The sequence below is a fragment of the Penicillium daleae genome (genome assembly GCF_028827525.1).
Source record: "Penicillium daleae strain IBT 16125 chromosome Unknown utg000002l_segment0_segment0, whole genome shotgun sequence".
NCBI classification, from domain to species: Eukaryota; Fungi; Ascomycota; class Eurotiomycetes; order Eurotiales; family Aspergillaceae; genus Penicillium; species Penicillium daleae.
In genome coordinates, this window is record NW_026623150.1 from 1,186,077 (window position 1) to 1,209,157 (window position 23,081).

At 50.5% G+C, this 23,081-nt stretch overlaps 9 protein-coding genes across 9 annotated transcripts; 4 read left to right on the forward strand and 5 right to left on the reverse strand.

The window, feature by feature from the left end:
* Positions 1-230: 230 nt before the first annotated feature.
* Positions 231-913, reverse strand: N7458_001447 (uncharacterized protein; the record flags this gene model as incomplete). The annotated part of the gene is made up of 3 exons (XM_056904830.1): positions 231-559; positions 639-701; positions 754-913. The coding sequence occupies 3 exons, from the start codon at positions 911-913 to the stop codon at positions 231-233; spliced, it is 552 nt and encodes a 183-aa protein (XP_056768937.1).
* A 967-nt stretch (positions 914-1,880) lies between these two features.
* On the reverse strand, positions 1,881-4,608 carry fluG (uncharacterized protein; the record flags this gene model as incomplete). Its single annotated transcript, XM_056904831.1, has 2 exons — positions 1,881-3,449; positions 3,508-4,608. The coding sequence occupies 2 exons, from the start codon at positions 4,606-4,608 to the stop codon at positions 1,881-1,883; spliced, it is 2,670 nt and encodes an 889-aa protein (XP_056768938.1).
* Positions 4,609-5,171: 563 nt separating this feature from the next.
* Positions 5,172-5,883, forward strand: N7458_001449 (Glycoside hydrolasesuperfamily; the record flags this gene model as incomplete). The annotated part of the gene is made up of 2 exons (XM_056904832.1): positions 5,172-5,209; positions 5,514-5,883. 2 exons carry the CDS (start codon positions 5,172-5,174, stop codon positions 5,881-5,883), a joined length of 408 nt encoding a protein of 135 aa, XP_056768939.1.
* Positions 5,884-7,777: 1,894 nt separating this feature from the next.
* Positions 7,778-9,602, reverse strand: N7458_001450 (NAD-dependent succinate-semialdehyde dehydrogenase; the record flags this gene model as incomplete). Its single annotated transcript, XM_056904833.1, has 4 exons — positions 7,778-7,914; positions 7,987-9,231; positions 9,301-9,388; positions 9,573-9,602. 4 exons carry the CDS (start codon positions 9,600-9,602, stop codon positions 7,778-7,780), a joined length of 1,500 nt encoding a protein of 499 aa, XP_056768940.1.
* Positions 9,603-9,929: 327 nt separating this feature from the next.
* Positions 9,930-11,464, reverse strand: N7458_001451 (uncharacterized protein; the record flags this gene model as incomplete). The annotated part of the gene is made up of 6 exons (XM_056904834.1): positions 9,930-10,485; positions 10,565-10,944; positions 11,006-11,079; positions 11,162-11,198; positions 11,259-11,284; positions 11,341-11,464. 6 exons carry the CDS (start codon positions 11,462-11,464, stop codon positions 9,930-9,932), a joined length of 1,197 nt encoding a protein of 398 aa, XP_056768941.1.
* Positions 11,465-14,065: 2,601 nt separating this feature from the next.
* On the forward strand, positions 14,066-16,156 carry N7458_001452 (FAD-dependent oxidoreductase; the record flags this gene model as incomplete). The annotated part of the gene is made up of 4 exons (XM_056904835.1): positions 14,066-14,484; positions 14,553-14,949; positions 15,010-15,190; positions 15,249-16,156. The coding sequence occupies 4 exons, from the start codon at positions 14,066-14,068 to the stop codon at positions 16,154-16,156; spliced, it is 1,905 nt and encodes a 634-aa protein (XP_056768942.1).
* Positions 16,157-18,584: 2,428 nt separating this feature from the next.
* On the reverse strand, positions 18,585-19,271 carry N7458_001453 (uncharacterized protein; the record flags this gene model as incomplete). Its single annotated transcript, XM_056904836.1, has 2 exons — positions 18,585-18,876; positions 19,213-19,271. The coding sequence occupies 2 exons, from the start codon at positions 19,269-19,271 to the stop codon at positions 18,585-18,587; spliced, it is 351 nt and encodes a 116-aa protein (XP_056768943.1).
* A 1,045-nt stretch (positions 19,272-20,316) lies between these two features.
* Positions 20,317-21,048, forward strand: N7458_001454 (uncharacterized protein; the record flags this gene model as incomplete). Its single annotated transcript, XM_056904837.1, has 1 exon — positions 20,317-21,048. One exon carries the CDS (start codon positions 20,317-20,319, stop codon positions 21,046-21,048), a length of 732 nt encoding a protein of 243 aa, XP_056768944.1.
* Positions 21,049-21,378: 330 nt separating this feature from the next.
* N7458_001455 (uncharacterized protein) lies at positions 21,379-22,912 on the forward strand (the record flags this gene model as incomplete). Its single annotated transcript, XM_056904838.1, has 2 exons — positions 21,379-22,448; positions 22,525-22,912. 2 exons carry the CDS (start codon positions 21,379-21,381, stop codon positions 22,910-22,912), a joined length of 1,458 nt encoding a protein of 485 aa, XP_056768945.1.
* Between the last annotated feature and the right edge of the window lie 169 nt (positions 22,913-23,081).

Consider the following 23,081-nt stretch of genomic DNA (forward strand, 5'->3'; position numbering starts at 1 on the left):
CAGAATTCAATAGCCTCCATAATACGTCGCATTCTCTAGCTAAACTTTCGTTTTCGATCTGATCGATCAGACCTATATTATATCCTCCATATATATCTTCGTACAAACAAATAATTAAAGCTCGCCCGCGACCTGCGTCAAGATTGTTCACGTATTCTCAACAAATTCCCACTCGATAGGTTTCCCACTCGATAGGTACGTGCAGGATGGATTTGTTACAGCCTAGGCCGTCAAGATGATGACTTCACAACTGGTATCTCATATCCAGATGGATAGAGGTTGGAGAAATCATAGTACAGCTCGTAGACACCGGTCACATTGGTTTCCTTGGCGCGGAAAGAGTCCGACAACGAGCCATCATCATACTCCCACATCAAGTATGTGCCGTAGAAGATGAAATTCGTGGACACAGCATCGGAAGGCGTAACGACACCATTTCCAGTGAAACCAACCGGTAGGACCTCATCCGCGGTGGGACGAATGTAAAACAGTGTGTCGGAGTCCAGAGTCACACCGGAAGTAGTTGCAGTTGTGATCATTTCTGCGTCCTGAATGACGACTGAGGACCGAGTTAGCAAGTTATTATTGCGAATTGTGTGATAAAATTACTCATTGCGAGGAGGCGTAGAACAACTTACAGGTGACATCAGTGGTAACAGATCCATAGGTCCACTTCGATGAATCGCCAGCATAAGCGATCCCTAGAAAATCGTGATTAGATAACGGAGCTCATCCCAGACGTAAAATACACACCGTCCGAATAGAAAATATCAATCGCACTAGACTCGAGGCTATATGCCACGAGGCTGAAGGAACCACTTGGGTTGCGCTTCAGAAGCGGCTTGACGGTGCCTGGGGCAGCTAGCGTACAAGAGGCAAGAGCCAAAACTGAAGAGAAGGTGCCGAGCTTCATGATCGTGCAATACTATATTGTGATCTTGTTGTTGAAAATTGCTGGATAGTTCCCTTTGTTGAGTACTTATATACTCTTTCTTCAAGCTGATAACCTTATGTTCGGCAATACCCTAGTTTATGGACCCACCGAAGGATGACGTGGCCACAGGATTGTAAAATTGGCAGGAAGCTGGCATTGGTGCCGCTTGAGGTAGTAAGCACCCTGAAAACAATGATTATTGTTTTACAGAGCGAATAAACTCAAACTTCGTGCCTTTTCATTGATTGAATCGAGCCTCGATTGTTGCATCGCTACGAGACGATCGTCGGTATGTTTATATATGAGCTCACAGGAGATGCAGTTCTGATCTACCATAGATAAGATCTGAAAATACTGGAATTAAGTATAAGCTGCAACGCAAGAGGCCACAGGGACCGCACGTATGTTCGCAGGTTATCCGACCACGGGATCATCGTACCTACACTCGACGATCCAAGGATGAGTATTTCCAAGCGATTGGCCATGAACCAATTTTGTGTCAATTTGAAGCTCAAGGCGAGCTGGGTTGCAATGCTAAAACACTTGGCGAGCGGCTATAACCCGAATTGTGGACCACATCGGAAGTACCAACTACAACTAACGGACAGGGTATAGTGGCAGTTGTGAATGGGTAGACTGACCCTACGGTGCTGGTCGAAGTGGACAAGCTAGCTATATGAAGAAAAGAGGGAATTAGTCAATGATTACGGAGCTCCCAATACCCTTGGGCATCTCCAAATTTCGCTTCCTAGCCAAAAGGGAGCCTCCTTGACAATCAGTCGCAAGTGAGGGGGTTTCCGGCTTCCAGTGACTACCTGGATAGTGAGATCGAAATTGTCTTCTCGATGAGTATGAAACCAGCCTTTCTGGAGATTATGTATGTTATTGAGGCTTAAAGCATGGGAGAACGAGGGAGGAGATAAATTGTGGCCACTATGTCCGAAATTTAATAGCGTTCCAGCAGCCATAACCGACGCTCCTCGTCAACCATGCCCTGTATGCGCTTCGATTCCGCACGTTTGACACTAAGGTAATTCTGCACGAGTTCCTTGCCCAAAACGCTTTGCAGCTTTTCGTTCTCAGAAAGAGCAGTCATACTCTGGGCCAGAGACTGAGGAAGTGGGGTCGTAATCCCAAGCCTAGATCGCTGAGCAGAAGTTAAGTCCGAAGCATCCACTGTGAAGAATATTATTAACCAATCGTAAAAGATGCCTTCGAAGGTGGCTTGTGTGGTGCAAATCTTACCGGTACATTCCTTCATAGCCAGGGACAAATTCTCTTCCAGGCCAATCAACCCACCAGCAAGTAACGCAGCCACAGCAAGGTAGGGATTAGCAACGCCGTCAACAGACTTGAACTCCCAGTGACCGGGGCCAATTTTACGCACGGGCGCCTCGCGGTTCTGGAATCCCCATGCAACCCACTCGGATCCAGACCAGATACCCGAGCGCACGCGCTCGTAACTTGCGTCCTGGGACAATGTGAAGGCAACGATGGAAGGATAGTGTTTCAAAACACCGGCTAGGAATGCATCTTCGCGTGCGGCCGGAGTTATGGAAACGTGAGCGTGCGCAGCACTCCCTGCTCCGTTCGGGAAGGGACGTGGGTGCAGAGTCGCGCGAAGGCCGTGCCGCTCGGCCACGGCCGTGATGACTTGCCGGGTGGCGATGAGTGTATCGATAGCAGCGAGGGGGTTTACGGGTGGGAGAATGAATTCGAATTGTCCGGGCGCGGACTCAGCGTGGAATTGTTGTAAGTGAATATCCACGGACGCCAGCACCCGGTTAATTTCATCCAAAATTGGGATCATTTTCCGTATGTCAGCGGTCATTTGAGACCAGGAATGGTTTTTCGTTGCGGGCGCATAGCCTGTTACTTTGCCAGTTTGTTGGCTTATGATTGGCTTGAGGAACACGACCTCAATCTCGAAGCCGCAGAGAATGTCGATACTGTGCTGTCTGTGTAGTGTCCCAACAATCTTTTGAAGACTAGTCCGAGGACAGCCATCGAGGGGCTTACCCTCTTCTGATTGCCAGAAGCTCATAACAGTCGCGCTAGGAGCGGCTGAAGCTGCCAGGCTTCCATTACGGTAGAGGCTGGAAAGATCTGGCTCCATGTAGAATTGCCCAGTTGTAGTTCCTTCGGGAGTAAGAGTGTCATCTTGCAGCATCCACTGTACTGCTAGCGTGATGCCAATGCGCCGGTCCTTTCTGGCAATGCGAATAAATTCCCGAAGCGGGAGTATACGGACCCGGGTCGTGGCTGTATAGTCGATCCACTGCATCCAGATATACTCAATGTCGGGGTTGGTCTGAAGAAACGCATCTAGTGGATCTGACACCCGGGAAACTTGGGTGGCGCTGAGTTGGGATAACACCTGAACAGTCCCAGGGGTATACTGTGCTGTCTGTTTTAAGCCATACAACTTGTTCGAATTTTGAAAGAGAATGTCGGCAGCGACCGTCTTGGCCTGTGTAATGTTATAGTCGCCGTTTTGGACATAGTCAACAAGAACCTGTGCGGGGATCTGGTCAGCATAACTTGGAATAATTCACCACGCATTCATCACATACAATCTCCAAGGCCTGCCGAAACTGCTTATTGGCCAACCAAAATGTCTCTGGGAAGAAATGCCCATCCGTACTCCAAAGTAGACGGTTGGTCGGCGTGATCTCCAAGCTCTCACGCAATATCTTCTCTTCGGCCTCACGGCTCACCATCGGAAATACCTCACCGAGATCAAGATAGACATTAGGATAGACACAGGCGAGATATCCTGCATCTCTTGTATACGGATAGGCAGAGTGCAGCAGCACAATCGGCGCATCGGGGTATTGAATGATGAGCGGCTGCAGGTAAGCCGGGTTGGCTTTGACAAGATTGATATCATTATCACCCAACCCAGTATGAAATTGGAGCGGCTTCACCACGCCGGCTCGCTTCCGAAACGTGATGAGCTTAAGAGTCTGCTGAACAAGCCAGTCATTCAGCGGCTTTTCCTCGACTCGGTACCCCGACTTTCTCGTCCCTGAATCAAGGGTACGGTGAAGCGAGGCTGTCAGCAGATCTTCATCCGGCGAATACGGATCAACGTCTAGCCCGGTGCGGTAGCAGATCACGGATTTGAATCCAACGACGGCTGGATCCTCCATAGCGTGGTCAAGCGCGTCAAGGAACTTGGCGCGGAATGTGCTCCACACGCTCTCGCCAGGTTTGCGCTCGGCACTCATGATTTCGCGCAACAGGGAGGCGGCGACGGCCTCGATGCGAACGATGCGCTTTGTCGGCGAGGATGTGAACTGATCGTGCCATTCGTATGACTCGACATCCTCATCTGACAATAGATCGTCTAGTAGGAGGGTGTGCGTGCCTTGGAGACTGCGACGGATCAGCCCGTCGTAGTCCTCCTGGACCCAGCGCGTATGCGCCGCGAGCACGTCATCCCAGTTGGCGCAGGAAGTACCATAGAGCTCACCAAGCTGGTTCACAGCACGCAGTAATGGCAGGGCGGTACGAGCATTCTCCAGGGCGCGACCGTGGGCCTCGGAGGTGATCGACTCGAGCGGGTAGTTATCGTAGTCAGCTGCCACGTCGCACCTCAACAGATTGTGTGCGTGGTTGTCGATCAGCGGGTGATTTTGTATCAGATGGCGGAGGGAGTCGAGGGATTCCATGGTGGCACAGTGTAGAGGAGTGGAGTGGAAGAGATTCTATCTCATCGCAACCCTGAGAGGAGAGATAAGACGTGATCGGTCAGCCCGACGCGGCCTGGAAGACCCTAGTAGGCAGCGTGCGGCCAGCTGGGATTCCCCTGCACAGTCCAAGTCTTTCCCCACGGCCCGTTACTGTCTGGTCTTGCTCCCTTTTGTTGTTTATTGAATTTCTCGTCCCATTCTTTCATTCCTATTTCAGTCCCTGTTGTGTCTAACAAATCCGCGAATCTTGTAGCTGAATTAGCAGCCCGCCCAGATCACGCGTATAGTAGGCTCCACTCACTTTCATCGCCTCCTTCAAATAGGCGGGAATATACCTAACTCCACGATGTTTTTTTTACAAAATAGGGACTAGAAGAAGTAACTGAAAAATAAGTATTCTTGAACTGACCGTGTTTAATTTCGACATGTCTGGGCCAATACCCCCGATGCGTGATATTCATGCGTAACACTGCTCATTCCATTAAAGAACGTTCAATCCAACTGCCAGATATCATTACTTCAAACTCATCGTGCATACACCTATGAGTAACCGGAATTTGGTGGAGATTTGCCCTTTTCGGTATGCAGTGGACAGTGGACAAGTCCCGAGCGACCCCGCGGGGGAATTGCCCCTTCCCCACACTTAAGCTCTTCCCACTTGGCGTGATCAGACCATTTGGTCATAGAACAGGAGTAGATTAGATTAGATTGCTTCCTTTCTCTCATTTCTGCTAAAGGTCATTCCAATTCTTGGAAAACAGCAAGCCACCTCGTTGTAGGAGGACGTGATCATGGTCAAAATCCACACCGAGCTTCCTCTTTGATCCAGGTCGGCTAAACTAACAAATCCCTTACGCGGTCGCTAAGAACGAATCTGATTATAGCTCCCTCCTTGAGCCAGCGGAGCCGGAAGGCAAGTATCAGTACTTCCCTCAGTCGGACTGGACTGAGGGTGTTTATACCGATTACCGGGCTTTCGATAAGGAAGGAATTGAGCCTCAGTATGCATTCGGATACGGTCTTTCCTACACCATGTTCGACTTCTCCAACTTGAATGTCTCAAAGAAGTCCGCCTCGCCTTCTACCTACCCAGCCAAGGCAGCGATTCTTCCAGGTGGTAACCCTCGTCTCTTCGATGAGCTCGTTACGGTGACTGCTACCGTCAAGCACACTGGAAGCGTTGAGGGCAAGGAAGTGGCCCAACTTTATGTTGGCATTCCCAACGGTACCGGTTCGCCAGCTTCGTGGCTTTAACAAGGTTTTAATCAAATCTGGAAAGTCGACCACTGTTACCTTCAGCTTGACTCGTCGTGACTTGAGTACTTGGGATGTTGAGGCGCAGGAGTGGCTTCTCCAGCGGGGAACTTACAAGATCTATGTTGGGCGTAATAGCAGGGACTTGCCGCTTGAGGCCACGTTAACCTTCTAAATTGAGGGATATGGACTGGTTGTTTGGGAGTTGTATCCAATGTATTAGACTGAGCCACTGAATTTAATTCATTCAATCTCGATCACTTTCCATTGCTTTGGGCATAATTGATGTAGCGTTCGCGGACTTTTCAGAGACAGAACTACCAATATACAGTAGGGATTCATAAGTTTGAATCCCACAGAAAAAAAGTTCAAACTCATCTCATCAGTCATACGTAAAAGGTAAATTTAAGAATTATCTAGAAGACCATTCAATGGAAAGGCATTCGGAAAGACCTTTAAAGAAAGTTGGAGCGTATTTAGATGGATCTTTTTCTTTGTCTCTAGATTCAGACTTTTGAGCTACCAGATGCCTCCAGCTAGACCATTATTCGAGGTTCGGTCTAGACCCTTCCAGACAGTTGATCAATTTGAGAGCGTATTTAATAATGGAATGAACCAACCCCAGCGAGCGCCGACTGTGTCCCTGTCGCTACGAGCAGTAGTAGTGTAGAAGTCTGAACTAGGAGATTATTTTGAACCTTGTCTTTAAACAAGGCTTTGTCAATGTACGTTGATCGTCCTCTCTTACTAGTTTAGTATGTTCTCAGGGTTTATCCGTCAACTCATGCCAAAGCTACGTTCGAGGTTTTATTTAACTTCCAAACATATGGGACCCCACTGGGCTACTTCACGACCACTTATGTTTTATGACATACCATGTTGGATATGTAAATACCCTTCTTGCACCTATCCGTGTAAAAGAAATAGCCATACAGCAAGAAAATCCCCAGAAGCCTCCCTGAATGGCTGATTAAACACTTTGCCGATAATTGCTTAACTCGAGGGCTCACCAGGTTTGTCGGGCAATCTAGATTCACGAAGAAAATTAATGATCATACAAAACAATCACAGCGCACCATGGCTCGCCATGGCTCGCCAAGAATAATGACTTTGGAAACCCCCTGATGTTTGGTTTGAGAAGGGACTTGCCAAATCAGGCAATAAATCAACCCGCTTATGTCAGTGAGGAAGTGGATCCGAAAGGTCAGAAGCCGAAAAACTTTACCAGCTGGGCCCGAAGATAGATATTCCGAAACCTTATTCGACTGTTAGCCCGAATCGATCCCGGTTCGAATTCAACTTGTTTTCCGCGCCTTGACCCCTATGTAGGACACAAGTTATCTGCCTCGTGCGCCAATTTGAGACAAATATCAGAGAAAATCTCCGCGGGACACTAATTAAAGCTCGTGAACTGCGGGATCGATATCCAGTTTGACCGTGTGTAATGAAGTAAAGCTAAGTAATACGAAACAATGCGACCAGCGTAAAAGGAAGAGGTCACACAGACGTAGACGTAAAGCACATCTCTAGGAAACAAGCCAATGAAGTTCTCATGCTCGAGATTACTCAATGAGTGCATATACTATAATAATGTCAGTCGGAGGAGACCTGACAAATTTGTAGTCCCCCTGAATCCCAAAGGCTGGTCTGTACTACAAATCATAACAGAAAGAATTGTGCGAGAACGCTAAGCAGCGATCTAGCATTGACTAAACGAACAAAGCTGGTGCCTACAAGTGCAAGCCAGTCACAGAGCTAGACAGAAATACACAGTTCCAATTTATTAGTCCAGTGCGAGCTTATTTGAACTATACCACGGACTATATACCCGGTCGGGTCTAGTTAATCAACGGCAATGAGACCACGAGTCAGCATAGTTTGACCTCGGTAGTACTCAATATTGGCCCTCAATAGTCAAGGTTCCCGTTTTAGTCACCAGATACTCGTTCACGGCGACATCCTTTCCACTCTCCTTACCATAACCTGACTCCTTGATACCACCGAAGGGTGACTCGGCGGCAGATTGGTTTCCTAAATTTTTGTTAGCCGAGATCAAAGCATTTCCCCATGGACCTCGCAAGAATAGTAGAGTGAGTCATTTACCTGTGTTCATTCCAATCATACCAGCCTCCAAGTTCTCTAGCAAACGCCACATACGATCAATGTTCTTGGTGAATGCATAGCTAGCCAGGCCCATGCTAGTCGCGTTAGCCAACTTGACCGCCTCCTCCTCGCTCTCAAAGCGGTACAGTGCGGCGATGGGTGCGAATGACTCCTCGTGTGAGATTTGCATATCCTGCGTCATGCCGGACAAGATGGTTGGCTCGAAGAAGTAGCCCTTCTGCGAGGTCACCGGCTTACCGCCCAGAATGACCTGCGCGCCATGCTTGCGAGCATCCTCAACCTGGCTGATGGCCTTGTCGATGCTACGGGGCGTAGTCAATGGTCCCATAGTAGTATCAGCCGCAGCACCGTGGCCCACCTTCAGAGCACTCGTACGCTCCTTCAGCAACGAGGCAAAGCGATCGTAGATACCAGCTTGCACGTAGATGCGGTTAGCCGTAATGCAAGCCTGACCAGCATGGCGCCACTTAAGAGCCATAAGCTGGTCAAGGGCCTGGTCAAGATTGGCATCATCGAAAACGATGAAGGGGCAGTTACCACCCAGCTCGAGAGTGACCTTCTTCAAGCCCTGGGCACAATGTCCAGCGACCAGCTTGCCCACTCGAGTCGAGCCAGTGAAGGTCACCTTCTTGACGAGCGGGTGCTTGCATAGAGCCTCGCTCAGCGGCGGGGTATTCTCCAGATCCGTAGTCAACACGTTGAAGACACCAGCCGGGATACCAGCGCGCTGTGCCAGCTCCGCGAGCACCAACGCAGAAATCGGGGTCTCAGGACTAGGTTTCACTACCATTGTACATCCAGCTGCCATCGCAGCACCGACCTTTCGTAGCACCATAGCCACGGGGAAGTTCCACGGCACCAGCGCAGCGGCCACACCGATCGGCTGTTTAATCGTAAACAGACGGCGGTTAGGTGCCGCGGGGACCGACACGGTACCCTGAATACGCTCCGCCTCGCCTGCAAACCACCACAGGAACCCGAGGGAGTAATCGAGCTCGCCATATGCTTCTGCCAGCGGCTTTCCGGTCTCATGGGTGACAATTTGAGCCAGATCGTCCCGTGCCTGGGTGGTCAAGTCATACCACTTGAGTAGCCACTTGGCGCGCTGGCGCGGGCTCACTTTGCGAAACTCCTCAAAGGCAGCGTGGGAATTCTGGACCGCTGCGTCGACATCTTCGGCGCTGTTGTTGGGGCAGCTTGCCCATGCCTGATCGGTGCCGGGGTCTACAATCAGGCGAGTGTGTTAGTCAGGTATAGGCGCCGATATATATCTCAGGGAGGCGTGTACGATACCGAGTACTTCAAATCGCTTTCCACTTTTCGCAGTCACCCACTTGTTGCCGACAAACGAGTCGAATTGCAACAGACTTGGGTCATTGAGCTATATCGCATCAAAAACTCGTTAGCCCAGCTGTGATAATGTTCCTTCGCTATATCAAAGTTTCCTGTGCCACTCTGCCAAAACACCTCGGACATCTAGCCGAAAGCCCCACCACGTCCCGCCATTCCAGAAAAAGGCAGCGCAGAGAACAGGGTCTTGGAAGGCGAAGAGAAGGAAGTCATACCTTGAATGGTAGTTGATATTGCTGTGCCATGGTGGGCGATATACTCAGAAACAATTGAAGAAGAGAGAGGAAAGAAAGAGTAATGTTCGGCGGGCAAGTTCTTATGAGGGGAAGCTCAACACCGAGGTAGGACCCCTCATCGCGCGGCAACACTCCGTGGACCCAAACTCTACCGCGTCCTCACCGATTTATAAGGTTCAGGATTCGGCTGCATGGAGTGGAATCCCAGTGAAGTCCGAAGAAGGCATTATGCGTCATCTACCCATTACTAATTAATTTTGTACAGTGTTCAACCCTCCAATTCCCAGACCCCAAACCCGGAGGTGGAAACACCCTCGCACTACACAGCAGGCACGTCTACACCAGACTGTCCATGCTGGCATGCTTTCCATCTCGTGACCGTCCATCATCCGGCGTCACCTCACCCACGGTATACTTGACCGAGACATCGGTCGTCTTGACAATACCCGCAACCCCATCTTCACTGCCGGAGCTGATACTCGGACTATCCCCGCCACGGCGGTACTTGCGCATATCGAAGCGGCCAGTCCTGTCGTGGCCGATATCGACAGTATGCCCACCATTGGGATCAGCCATCTCGTATCCATCGTCTGCATTGGAGTGTAGCTGCGACTTGTTGGTCGCGAACAGCTTCGATCCGGGGAATCGTCCACGCGAGCCGCTGGTGCTGGCGCCGTAGCCATATTTTTCGCCGCGGGAGGTACCGAGGAGACGGGGGAGGTATCGGCTGGCAATGGCTTTCATAGAGGGGCCACAGGCGGTGACTACAGCGACGTTTACTTCGATGGCGGAACTGCAGAAGCCGATAGAGTAGGTTGGGTCCGGGTTGTAGGTGTGGGTGAGGAAAGCCTGGGCGAGGATGACGATACGCCAGACACCGATGGCGGTTGCACTGTGGTGAGAGGGTTAGAATTTGCGATTGATGGTGAGATGGACTAGGTCTCGAGGTGTGAGACACGTAGAGAACTTACATTCCACCGAGGCAGAGGATGAAGCACACGGCGATCTTTCGTCGTAGGGGCATCTGCAGGCTCCAAGTGATGATGATAGGGATTGACAGCACCACCATGTCCGTGAACAGATTGAGCGCGGCAGTCGACACGTAGAAGCCACCTTGGTCAATGCACTTGCCCCCTGGGATCGACATGTCGTAGACATAGGCGACGGGTCGACATTGGAAGATATCAACAAACAGCACGGCGACAAAGAGTCCGATGACGAAGGCCATGGCGCCCCAGATGAGGCCATTGACGATGCGCGACTGGGACTCCAGTCTACGCAGGAATACCAAGATAGATAGCTTGATGACGGTCAAGGTGGGATTGTAGAGAAGCTGGTTGGCATAGTTCCACTGGTCATAGTTGTTTGAGTCAGTTGGAGCATGGATGGGACACAGTCGCAAGAATACTGACGATTAACCCCTTCTTGACATCATAGTCTTTTGGAATATCCGCGTAATGAAAACCGACATAGTTGGTTTTGATATCTGATAGCGGTGGCCATTCATGTTAGTGAAATTCTGCGAGTCTCCTTTTCTTTTGCCTCTCTTTTCTGTCGGGGATACCCACAATACCAAGAGGTGACGGATTGGCCGATGGCAAGAACCTATGCCAGCAACGTTAGTATCCCCCATTCAACCCATCAAAGAAAGGAACGGCCCCATACATATCCTGCTATGATCAAGTAGTCATCTAAGTAGACTCGTCAGTAGTCTGTCGATCACTGGGGGTGCAGGATCCATACATACCACTGGAGAGTGCCGATCGCGATAACTGACGACTCCAGAGCCTCAAGAGGACCGCAATTCCACCCAGAATGGGGAACGCGATCACAATCCCCAGCGCAATATTCTGTTGGTGAGTATCAACCATCTTCCAGCATTTCCCAAAGGCCAACACAAGAAGAGGGGGGAAAGGGAGCGAGAGAGAAAAGGGTTCAGGCCAGCGTCTCGGGATTATAACTTTTGATGCACGAAAAACCACCCGCCGCAGGCAAAAGATTTCCAGTTACAGAACTACTTCCATTATCGTGTAGGAGAGTCCTTTTTTTTTTTTTTTCCCCCTCGTGCTTACCAGAATTTACCGGGGAATTGCCCAACTCGCACCAGAAGGCGCCAGTAGTCCGGGCCCCAATTGGCTGTCCATGGGCCTGGAAATTCCGACGACTAAACTGTGGATAGCGACGAGGCTACGAGAGTCTCCACGAAGGGCCATTGATGATTTGATATGAAAGAGGACGAAGAGCCCGTTCAGGGCTTGGAGGTCGTACTCCGGAAGAACTACGGGAGGTAGTCCTTGTGCACGGAGAAACCCCCAAACTCTATCGCTTACCAACCCAAGAAGAGGGGGGTCAAATTGCCCCAAAAAGCAGTTTCGAGTCTCGATCCATAAAATCCAGGTATCTGCATTGTAAGAAATGTCCCACCTTGGAACAAACTTCAGGTCTTTTTGCTGAATAAACACTCTTGTTTCTTCAGCGCAAGCCTTGCAGGAATTGAGCAGAAGAGGCGTACCTGGGGCCAAAGAAGAAGAAAGAAAAAAAAAAACATTTCCGGCTTCTTCTACGCCATCGCGTGAGATTAGTTAGTTAGTTAGTTGATACTTGGCACTAAGTAAGTGCCTTTCGCAGGCTAACCACAGCCGTACTGGCGTCGCTACATCTGAGACGGTCAATCTCGCTTTTTGGTGCTCACGACCGAATACGGCCACCCCACCTCCCCAGACCCAAAACTGCATAGCCATGCATGCGTCCTTGTACAATTTCAGACGCAGGCTATCTATGTTACTCTGTTAGCCTGTTAGCGAGGGGAGTGCATTTTCCCCTCGTCATATGTACCAATCAGAGACCTGCAAAATAAGATTTCGCCTTTCAAAGGATTCGTCTAGTACTCAACAACAAAGGCAATTGCTGGTGGAAAAGAAGGGACAGCCAAATATGGGGCATACCGTTGATTCTAGAATTTTTGGTAAGTTAACTACGGCCGAGTGGAGAAGATTCTGACATGGATCCGATGGAAAAAAGATGAGAGTAGACAATAGACCAGGATGGTGTCGGCCTAGGACTCGATTAGTATGTTTTGTTTTCTGAACGGTATGCACAAAATAATGAGAACAAATAGTCAAGCAAGTCTTCCAAAGTGCACGATCTGTCCAAGCGTCCTCTGATCTTTGTCAATCCGGCCGATTCGGAGAATTCCCCTTGTGGAGCAGGAATGTTTTTGGAAAGTGGGGGCCATTCAGAGCCGAAGGAGAAAGGGCACAGTACGGGGGTACTGTAACGGTAGTGACGTACAAGTCCCGGGGGCCAATCTTATGCGTACAACTCTGTCGTTATGTCAGTATGTCGTATTTTGTTGTGTTGGCTTTAGGCATTGTTCCATTCTCTCTTTAGCCGGGATACTGCGGAGTAGGTACGGAGTATGTACACATTCTCCGGAACTAATTTTACCAGCAGTATAATCGCTCAACGGTGCGTTCTCGAGGAAGCCTGGCCACGTTGCCAGTAACTCCTAAAAGGTGTAATAATATGAATGCCTTTCGGCAAAAATAAGTTCCAAAGTCCCAAGCGTGAGGATAGTGCCCATTTGTGGCGGTTTCGTTTCATTTCAATCGTTCCTCCAGGTTCCGAAGTCACCTCGCTGGTCTAACCTAACACCATACGTAGTGAGTTGGCCGTCCTCTGTAAGCGAGGACCGTATCTCCGCCCGAAATCATTGCACATTAGAAAACAATGATGCCGGACCCCCGCAGGGACCAAGTCGATGGACTCCATTTATGACTATAGTGTATACAGTAACACCGTTGGGAGTGGGGCTCCCTATCGGAAGATAAACAGAAGCGCGCCTCCACCGTTGCGGTAACAAGTCCGGGCCCAGCAGACGGTTGGACACTGGCCTAGAGCACTTGTCTGCACGTTGTGGCGTGTTCTGCTCATCTTGTTTGCGCGTAAGCGTCTGGATAGCGCTGCACTACGAGGGATTAGTCAATTCTGCAATGAGGGGGCAGCTCATAAAGGAGAGCCATTTTCGGTGTCTTGGACAAAGCAGTGGTTGGCGTGGGCAGCCCGACCTATGGAGATTGGTCGAATAGCCAGCTCCAGTGGAGCTTCATGAGGGCTTCGTAGAGGAGACTCCGAGTGGGCGGACAGTCTCCATTGGATTGTTCTTTTCCCCTTGCAGTGTCTTGCCCGATAAGGCATAGCCAACGCTCGCAAGCTCGCAAGCTCGCAAGCTCGCAGCCCACCTCGTGGCTCGTTGAGCTTGGCCACGTCCGGTATCTCCAAGTGCCGACCCGTTTGGCTGGGCTCCTTTCGCATCTTCGAACCGCTTTAAAGCACTTCGTTCCCACCCCTGGTTCGTTTTGGAAAACCTCCATCTCGTCGATCGTGAGAAGGATTGAACGATTGGAAGTGTTGGTCCTTGGTCTCTGGTCGACTCCATTGACACTCTATCTACCTTTGTTAATACCTTCGCCATGGCGCCCCGTTCCATGATTGCGGGTGCCTTCCTGGGTGCCCTCGCCCTCACAGCCCCGGTCACAGCTCAAGTGGTGGAACAGGTCTCGTCGGATTCACAAGCTGGTGTACCACTCTTCACGAGTGAGACCCTTCAATTGACCGCAGATGCTCTGGCGACCTTGAGCCAGAACCAGTCCACTCTGTTCCAGTTTGGAAACTCCTCCACCTTGTCTGCCCGCACTGTCGGCGGATGCAAGGTCTTCCCCGGTGACTTCTGGTGGCCCTCTTCATTGGTGTGGACGCTCTTTGACAAGGTCCTTGGTGGTGCGCTCATCAAGACTGTCCCTCTGGCGGCCTCTTGCTATTCCTCCTGGCCCGAGTATGATGCCGATACTTGCGCAACCATCACCGATGACTGGACCAACTCCAACCTCCAGTGAGTTTCAGAACGCAAACCCCTTTAAACTATCTTCAATGCACAGTTATCTAATTCATTTTTAACAGTGCCGCCGATTCTGCCTCGGTGATGTGGCCCCTCTTCGAGGGCAGAACTTGTCTGCCCACGACTAATGCCTCTGCAGCCTGCACGGTCGGTGGCTACAGCAGCTATGCTGTCAATGTCACCAATGTGGCTCAGATCCAGCTGGCTGTCAACTTTGCTCGTAATGCTGGTCTCCGTCTGGTCGTCAAGAACACCGGCCACGACTTCAGTGGCAAGTCCACCGGTGCTGGTGCTCTGGGTATCTGGACCCACCACCTTAAGGAGATTGACTACATTGCGAACTACAAGACTTCCAGCTACCAGGGCCCTGCTGTCAAGATGGGTGCTGGTGTGCAGGCTTTCGAGATCTACGAGAAGGCCAACGAGCTTGGCTTCAGTGTTGTTGGTGGCGAGGGCAAGGTAAGTCATGAATATTCAAATTTTTATTGCCATTCAGTCAGCTAATTGGCTTGTGTTTAGACTGTCGGTGTTGCTGGTGGTTACGTCCTCGGCGGTGGTCACTCGCCCCTGTCCAGTATCTATGGTCTGGCCGCTGATCAGGTCCTCGCCATGGAGGTTGTCCTTGCCAACGGTCGCTTCGTGACTGTGACTGAGGAGAGCGATCCCGATCTCTTCTGGGCCATCCGTGGTGGCGGTGGTGGTAAGTTTGATTCCTCATCAGATAAATTGGTCACTCCTGATCTAACAATTCACCTCAGGTACCTTCGGTATTGTCACCTCTGTCATTTCCCGCGTCCACCCCAAGGTTGGCGTGACTGTCTCTACCTTCAGCTTCTCCACTGGCGCCGACGTCTCTGCCGATACCTTCTGGGCCGGTGTCCGCGCCTACATGGAGCGCTTCCCCGCCCATGCCGACGCCGGTACCTACGCCTACTTCTGGATCCTGAACACCGGCACTGACTCGTTCGTGTTCCTGATGAACCCCTTCTTCGCCGTTAACCACACTCTGGCCGAGTACAACGCCCTCGTTCAGCCCTGGTATGACGAGCTCTCCGACCTGGGCATCTCCATCACTCCCAACTCGAACTACTACGACAACTTCTACGATGGCTGGAGCGCCGGTTTCCCCCTCGAGACCGTCGCCGCCTCCGTCATGCTGACCGGCTCGCGTCTCTTCCCCCGCGAGAACTTCGTCAACGAGACCCTATTCAACACTACCTTCGACACCCTCCGCTCCACCATCTCCGACGGCTACGCCATCCTCGCCTTCAACCTGAAGGCCGAGCTGGTCGACGGATACCCGGACAACGCCGCTAACCCGGCCTTCCGCAACACCCTCATGCACGCCATCACCTCCACCAGCTGGGACTCCGATGCCACCAACGCCGAGATCCTGGATACGATGGATTACTTCACCAACACCATCCTGGGCAAGTGGCGTGCTACCTGCCCCGACTCTGGCGCGTACATGTCCGAGTCGGATATCCAGGAGCCCAACTTCCAGCAGGCCTTCTACGGATCCAACTATGCTCGTCTGTATAAGTTGAAGCAGCTGTATGATCCTTCTTCGCTGTTCTATGCCCCTACCGCTGTTGGCAGTGAGAACTGGGTCGTGAACAGCCAGGATGGTCTTCCTGACCAGAATGGTCGTCTGTGCCGTGCTTAAGTGTCTGGTTGGTGGGGAGTTTGCATATTGACATCTTGAAAATGGGTGTATATATTGTACAGTAGTGGTGCTGGGATTTGCATTACGTTCATTACTTATAGACTTAATTGGACATTTCATTTTTCTTTTCTCGAGTTGACTTTCTAGAGTTGAACTGCTCTCTACGGCGGTTTCAGATGGACTAGATTTCTTATTCCGTCGGAGTTATTTCCCGCACGAGGTGACACTCTCAGTTACCAAACCTTCCTGAAACGAGCCTGCGTGTCCATGAGCCGTAATTGCCTCGTTCATATAGATGCAGCCTACCTACCAGCTTGGGATGAAATGGACCGAAGGATGAATCAAATTCGACGAAGATTTACTGCGGGGAGCGCAGCATAGATGGAGTTGGATTCTGTAAATGCCATACCCCGAATCATTAGCTTGCCTATATACCCCCTAGAGTGAAATCATTCCTCCTTGGGTTATTGATCCCAGACAGTTGTGATCTCTCCCGTCATAGGAATACAGATATAGCTTACAATTAAAGTTCTTGCAGCATTTGGGCGGTTCCTACACTCTGAAGGTGAAATAGACATCTATCCTTTATCTCTAGATCCATGATGCCGAAATGGCTAACAAACTAATACCATTCAGTGGTGCGTATACCACATGAATATCGGATATTCTAACCATTGTGTCTACGCATGATGAGTTCGGTAGTAGTAGGCTATTCCCACCAATCCTAATCCGGACGGAACATTTCAGCATGACTGTGATTGCGGTAATTCCATGGGCCTATGGAGGACTGGGCTTTTGAAAGGCTTACTTCATTAAGTATGCCGACCACTGAGGGAATAAAGAGTTGGCCACTGATCGGGCAATCACGGAGGGTCAGGTAGGGTTGGTCACTCATAATATGACTCTTCTTACGAGGTACTGAGCGCCCTCGTAAAAGCGGCGGCAGCCGAGACCCTCCCAGCTGGTACTAGCATGTCTATGTAGTACAGTAGGTGCTTACCTACGGCAGTCAGCCTTTCCGTGCATGTGAATATGTAGAAATGAGTGGCTGTAGAAAATAGGTAACTGAGGATAAATGCCGCAGCGTCTTGAGGAATCCCGAAAGAATCAAACAAGGTTTGGGTTGAAAGGAGACGTCTGTCAAATCGGAGGACTTTTACAAGAGCGACTGCTTTGTCCGTTAATACATTCATGGACCAATGGGACAACACTTGAATACATTGTAAAAGTTTGTCAGTCGTCAACCAATACCGGACAAGAATTCTCCTTGTCGGAAAAGTGTAATCTGCATTTGCCTTCCATCTATTCCACACTTCTCGTTCTCGCTCACTAATGAAATGGATTTGTACTCGCAGCAGGCGTGGCGTCTAACCAATAATTCCCTCGGATCTTCATTCTCCTTCCCCTTGGGGCTTTGCCTAGGGACCCTGGCCGTTCAACGGCGCCAGCATCGGCAGTTGTATCCGCTACGCCACATCGCATCCACGTGGTGATGGCCAATAAAAGAGCATACAGGGACAATGGACTTAAGCAGTGGCGTGGCTCCCCCTCTCTTCCCCAAACCTTCCAGAAGATTTTTATTAGCGAACCGTGGGACTGTCTTGTTTGAAGGTTTGGTTCACCAATACCGACTTTCGGGTGTTCGGAACGCCGGAATTGGCAATAAGTGGGGATTTTTTGCCATCCTCAGGGACAATGATACTAAAGTTTTCGCTACGACCAGGAACCAGGCACGAAACTATCGCCCCTGGCTTTAACCGTGTTTCTTGTGCTTCGGAGTTCGGAAAATGATGTAGCCACCAGGGGTTCAGGGGTTGAGAATGGATGTCATATGTAGGGAGTGCGCTTGAGGGTACAGTAGAGTAGAGTATCCACGACGAACACAAAAGAGTTTACTTCATTATTTAATTCACGAATTGAGAGCAGCCAGCATATACAAAATACAGTTGAGCTAGCTAGGCACCGCTCGAAACTGTCAACCGACGGTCTAGACCTACTCCCTCGAGGCAAGATGTCGATCCGAAGAACTGTAAAGACCGAAGAACTGTAAAGACGGTGGGGACTGAATGAAAGGCTTAGAAAATTGAACTTCGGAACACCAGACATGATAGGACCACAGTATGGGGAGGAGGTGGAAATGGTGGTGGGGAAGAGGAAATCTTCTACACCTACGTAGCGATTTCCCATTTTCGAAGTTTTTGTGGCCACGTTCAAACCACGGAACTCATCTCTTTGCTTAAGTCAGGAAGATAGCAATGTTGGGTATAAGTATCGATCACAGTTCCCCTCAAGTTCCTTTCTTCAGTCTCTATCCAAAGTCCACATTCCTTTCTTGGGCCATTCTATTCAGTCGTTCTCTTGACCAGTCATTCTTTCTGGCCTTTTTGACACTCATTGACATCAAGTCACTTTCTCTTCTCTACTATCTTTAAACATCATGATGTTCCAATCCACTGTCGCAGCGGGTCTGCTCTTCGCCCTCGGCGCCTCTGCCCAGTCCGTCATTTCCAGCGGCGAAGGCTTCGGCACATACTACTACGACATCGAGCAGGTCGATGCCTGCGGTACCACCTTCGAGTACCAGAACATGGGTGGAGTCATGTGCAGCTCCGAGACCCTGCTCTCTCTTAACCAGATGAACACCAACAACATCGTCGCCATGAACAACACCCAGCTGGGCGCCAACCCATCCCAGTACTGCGGCAAGAAGGTTGTCGTCTCTGTCAACGGACAGCAGTCAGACCTGGAGCTCTTCATCGGCGACGGCTGCCAGCGCTGCGGCACCGGCTCCTCATCCAGTGATACCTGGAACTCAGAGGGTGCTCCGGGCCTGGACTTCAGCTACTCAGTCCTGGACCAGCTGTCCGGAGGCAGCGCCTGTAACGACGGCCACATCGCCATCTCATGGGAGATCCTTGACGAGTCTGTTTACGATTTCGATGGCAGCTCTTCCGGCTTTGTCTCCGGTGCTCAGTCTGCGACTCCAACCACGATGGTGACTAGTGCATCCAACGCCCAATCTACTTCTTCGTAGATGCCTGGACCCCCCGTGTTACCTGCTCTCCTGGTGCGAGCTGCCAGGGCGGTTCCAACCCGTGCTGCCACTGAAGAACATGGTTTATTTTCTGGACCCTTGATGGGACACCAATCTGGATTGGTGGGAGTTTTTTGTTCATATCTTTTTTAGGAGAAGCTTCTTAGTTGCTTGAGGCGACTGGAGCGAGTCCCTGTCACTATTGGTCGTTTTCTTTTTCAGATTCTATCCCCGTTGTGGTGATAAAATTGAAATATAGATAGTTTGTGCTCAATCGTCTATTCTTCGTTCTTCCAAAAATATTCAAGATAAGATCTTTCGTAAGCATATCTCAGTATCTATGGGGACGTCGCATCGTTGAAAATGAGATATTCAACTGTGATTTTATGATGATCAGACTCCAGTAGCGCAAAGCCTGCTTTACTGCGTCGTGCTGAACTCGAGTATCTAACTGTAGAAGTCCGAAGTACAGCTCGCTGATTGGACAATTCTGGTGAGTAAGCAATCAGGTGACTGAGTGCGCATCACGGAGCGATACTGAGCAATCACATGACTCCAGTCTACACCGATCGGAGTATGAGCCCGTCTGTATACTATACTACTGTACGTGGACTTGGGGACCTCAATCTGAATAATCCGATCGCCCTTCATATCGAGATACATAGAATAAGAATAGCAGGAGGGTGCACATGGCACGAGCATCCCCACCGGGTGCTGCTTGGAAGATCATTGATTCGTTGGCTTAGAACGCACAGTGTGGTCATGAATCAAGCTTACAAGCCAAGCTATTGATGCCAATGCCGATCGCGGACTTGTCTTTTGAATTGAACTCTAATGGCCGAGTCGGATTAAGTTGCTTTGGATGAGGATACGAGCAGGCAACTGCCAATCCAAAGTGGTTGACTCGCGCCATCCACCAATCAGGGCCCGCCGATGACCACATGCCCGCGCTGCTGGCAACCAGCCCATCGAAAGGGCTTCGCAGGATCCAAAAGAGCCAAAGAAGTCCTGAACATGGCCAACTTTCTTCGACGCCTTGGCCTTTTAAACCTCAAGGGTCCTTCTCGCATGGCCTCAAATTCTCTGCGCTGACTCAGTCCTGTCAGGGGGAACACCTCCGATCACGATGAAGGTTGCTCGTCATGCGCTCCTGGCCGGACTGCTCTACGCTGCTCTGAGCGTCGCATTACCCTTCCAGCTCGTCTTGACCAGCGATACCCCGACAATTCGCTTCAAGGATAACGGGCTCCCCCGGAAGCGTCTTCCCGAGCCAATCCACGAGAATAAACCATCGTTCAAGCAGTACATCGACCAGGCTCGCGAAGACTCACAGCTACTTGCTGCTGCTGCTGCTACCCCGGACACCGAGTCCAGTGTATCCGAGAACAAACCAGAGCCCGTGGAGTCCCAGTCAGAGTCCGAGAACGATCGCGACCGCGCATTCCGAGACCACTACGGCACCGTCCTCGGTAAATTGGGCAAATTCATCTCCAACGAGGACATTGCGGACGCGCAGCCAGCCAAGCAGACGGAAAAGCAGCAACCCAAACATATCACCTCCACCTCTCGGATCATCACATACCTCAAACCCATCGATCTACTCGACATCATCGACCGACATGGCCCCGAGTGCGTCGCACTAGCCATCTTCGTCCTAGTCCCCATCGCCTACTTCCTCCTCGAACTGCTCGAACTCGCCATCGGATATTGTGTCCACGAGCGATATCCGCGTCGCGGACGGGATCGCGTGCGCCTCTTGGGCCCGGAGAGGCAATTGCGGGCGTGGAGTAATAAGCAGCGTGAACAATTCCTGGAGAGTGAGAAGCATTGGTGGCAGGTGCAGAGGACGCGCTATTAAAGTGGTTCTACGGAGCTTGGTGGATACTATCATCTCTCTTCTTTTTCTTTCTTTCTCTTTGATATCCTTTTTGGCTTACGATCATTCCTTTATTGATACCCATTATTCTAGCCCATCTTTCCAATGACATTTGATTTTCGTCATCGTAGTTCAGATTCCCAGATCAAGCATCTCATTCGCCCGGAGTAATCCCCGCCAAGACTGTCGGACAACCTTCAGGCGGCTAAACACAATGGTCTCAGCGCCGTAGCCTGAACCGTTCACCTCCCGTCGCCTTTTCCTGCTATCAAACAACAAAAACATACTCGATGACAGATAATACCACCCACGATGCGTAACGTATTCGCCAAGCTACCAAATGAGATTCTAAACCTCATACTCAACCACCTCGACCAAAAACATGATTGGCTGATGCTGACACTGTCCTGCCGCCTCCTCTATACCCGAATTAACCCCAAACTCTACGAATTTATCGAAACGCCCTGCTACTGCGTCGGCATCCACAAAACCCTAGTCTACACTTTCCTCGGTCACCCAGAACTATCAAGCTCAGTCCGCGGCCTGAAAATCGGACGACTGCCTTACGGAGCAAACCCAAAAGCGTACTCCAATCATCAACACGATCACCATGATAGACTAAACTCCAAACAAGGACTCTTTCAAGTCTTCGGAATCCACGGTCCAAAGACCTGGAAGCGCAGGCTTAACGACGTCATTGAGATCCTAGCAGACAGGAACTGGGAACGAACGCAATGGATGGAAGACCTCCAAAGCGGTACCCATCGCGACCCCTGGCTCGCCATATTGCTCTACCTCCTACCCAACCTCGAAACTATCGAACTCTTCTGGGGCGGCACCGGCACACGATATTCCTCATGGGTACTCTCCCGAATACCCCAGCGATACGCACCATTCGACCACCGCGCCCACTGGGCAAATCTCCATGCGGCAATAATCAAAATCCCCGAAGACGAAGGCGCAGACACCAATATCCACCGTATAATGCCGTTCTTTGTCATCCCCAGTATGCGCACCTTCAGGGGCCAATTATTAACAGACAAGTACCTGGAACCAACCCTCAACATCAAAACGTCACCAATCACCCACCTCGAATTCATCCAGTGTAGCAGTGTCCTAGGATTTAGCTACTTGATCAAACTGTGTCCCAACCTACAATCATTCAAATACACACAACAAGAAGACGATTGTATCCACCGATCACCGGGGTACAACAACATCTACTTCGACACGCTCCGCCCAACCGCCTTCAAAGACATCCTCTCCACAAAAAGACACACTCTGCAATCCGTCACCATAGACGTTTCCCGCCGCTGCTCGGATTACGGCGGTTTCTACTCTGACGATTGGATCGGGTGTATGGCTGATTTTAGCGAGTTGGGGTATTTGCAGATTCGCGCGAGCAATTTTATTGGGAGGGGGGAGGGGGGCGAGGTTGGATGTTGATCCTGAGCCCAGGGTTGCGTTGGTGGAGTTTCTTCCGGCGTCGATTGAGGAGCTTTGGATTTCGGGGATTGGGAAACGGGCTATGGGGACTGTGATGCGGGAGTTGGTGGGGCTGGTCTCCGTATCGAGGGAGCGATTTGTGGGGTTGAGGAAGATTGATGTTGAGGGGAGGAAATGGTTGGAGGAGAAGATGGAGGGGGAGGAGCAGACATGGAGGAAAATGTATCCGGATTATGGGGTGTTGCTGCAGGAGGATGTTTTGGTGGCGACGGAGGAGGTGAGGCGGGTCTGTTTGGAGACAGGGGTTGAGTTTCATGTTAGAGATACGAGTGTTGAGGCGACGTTTGAGGAGTATGATGATGTTTTTTTGTTTGCGAGGGATGAGGAGGAGGATGATTAGATCTTGATACTGGGGCTGCTATGGTGATGAATGACTCTATGAGTTCGATAGAACTCGTCATTCTGATATTTATCCAGGGAAATTCTCTGTGATTAGATGAATGATGATTTTGGAAGTAGATAAATCGGAATTATAGATATGGGGGTCAAAATGGAAAAGAAAAATCCAC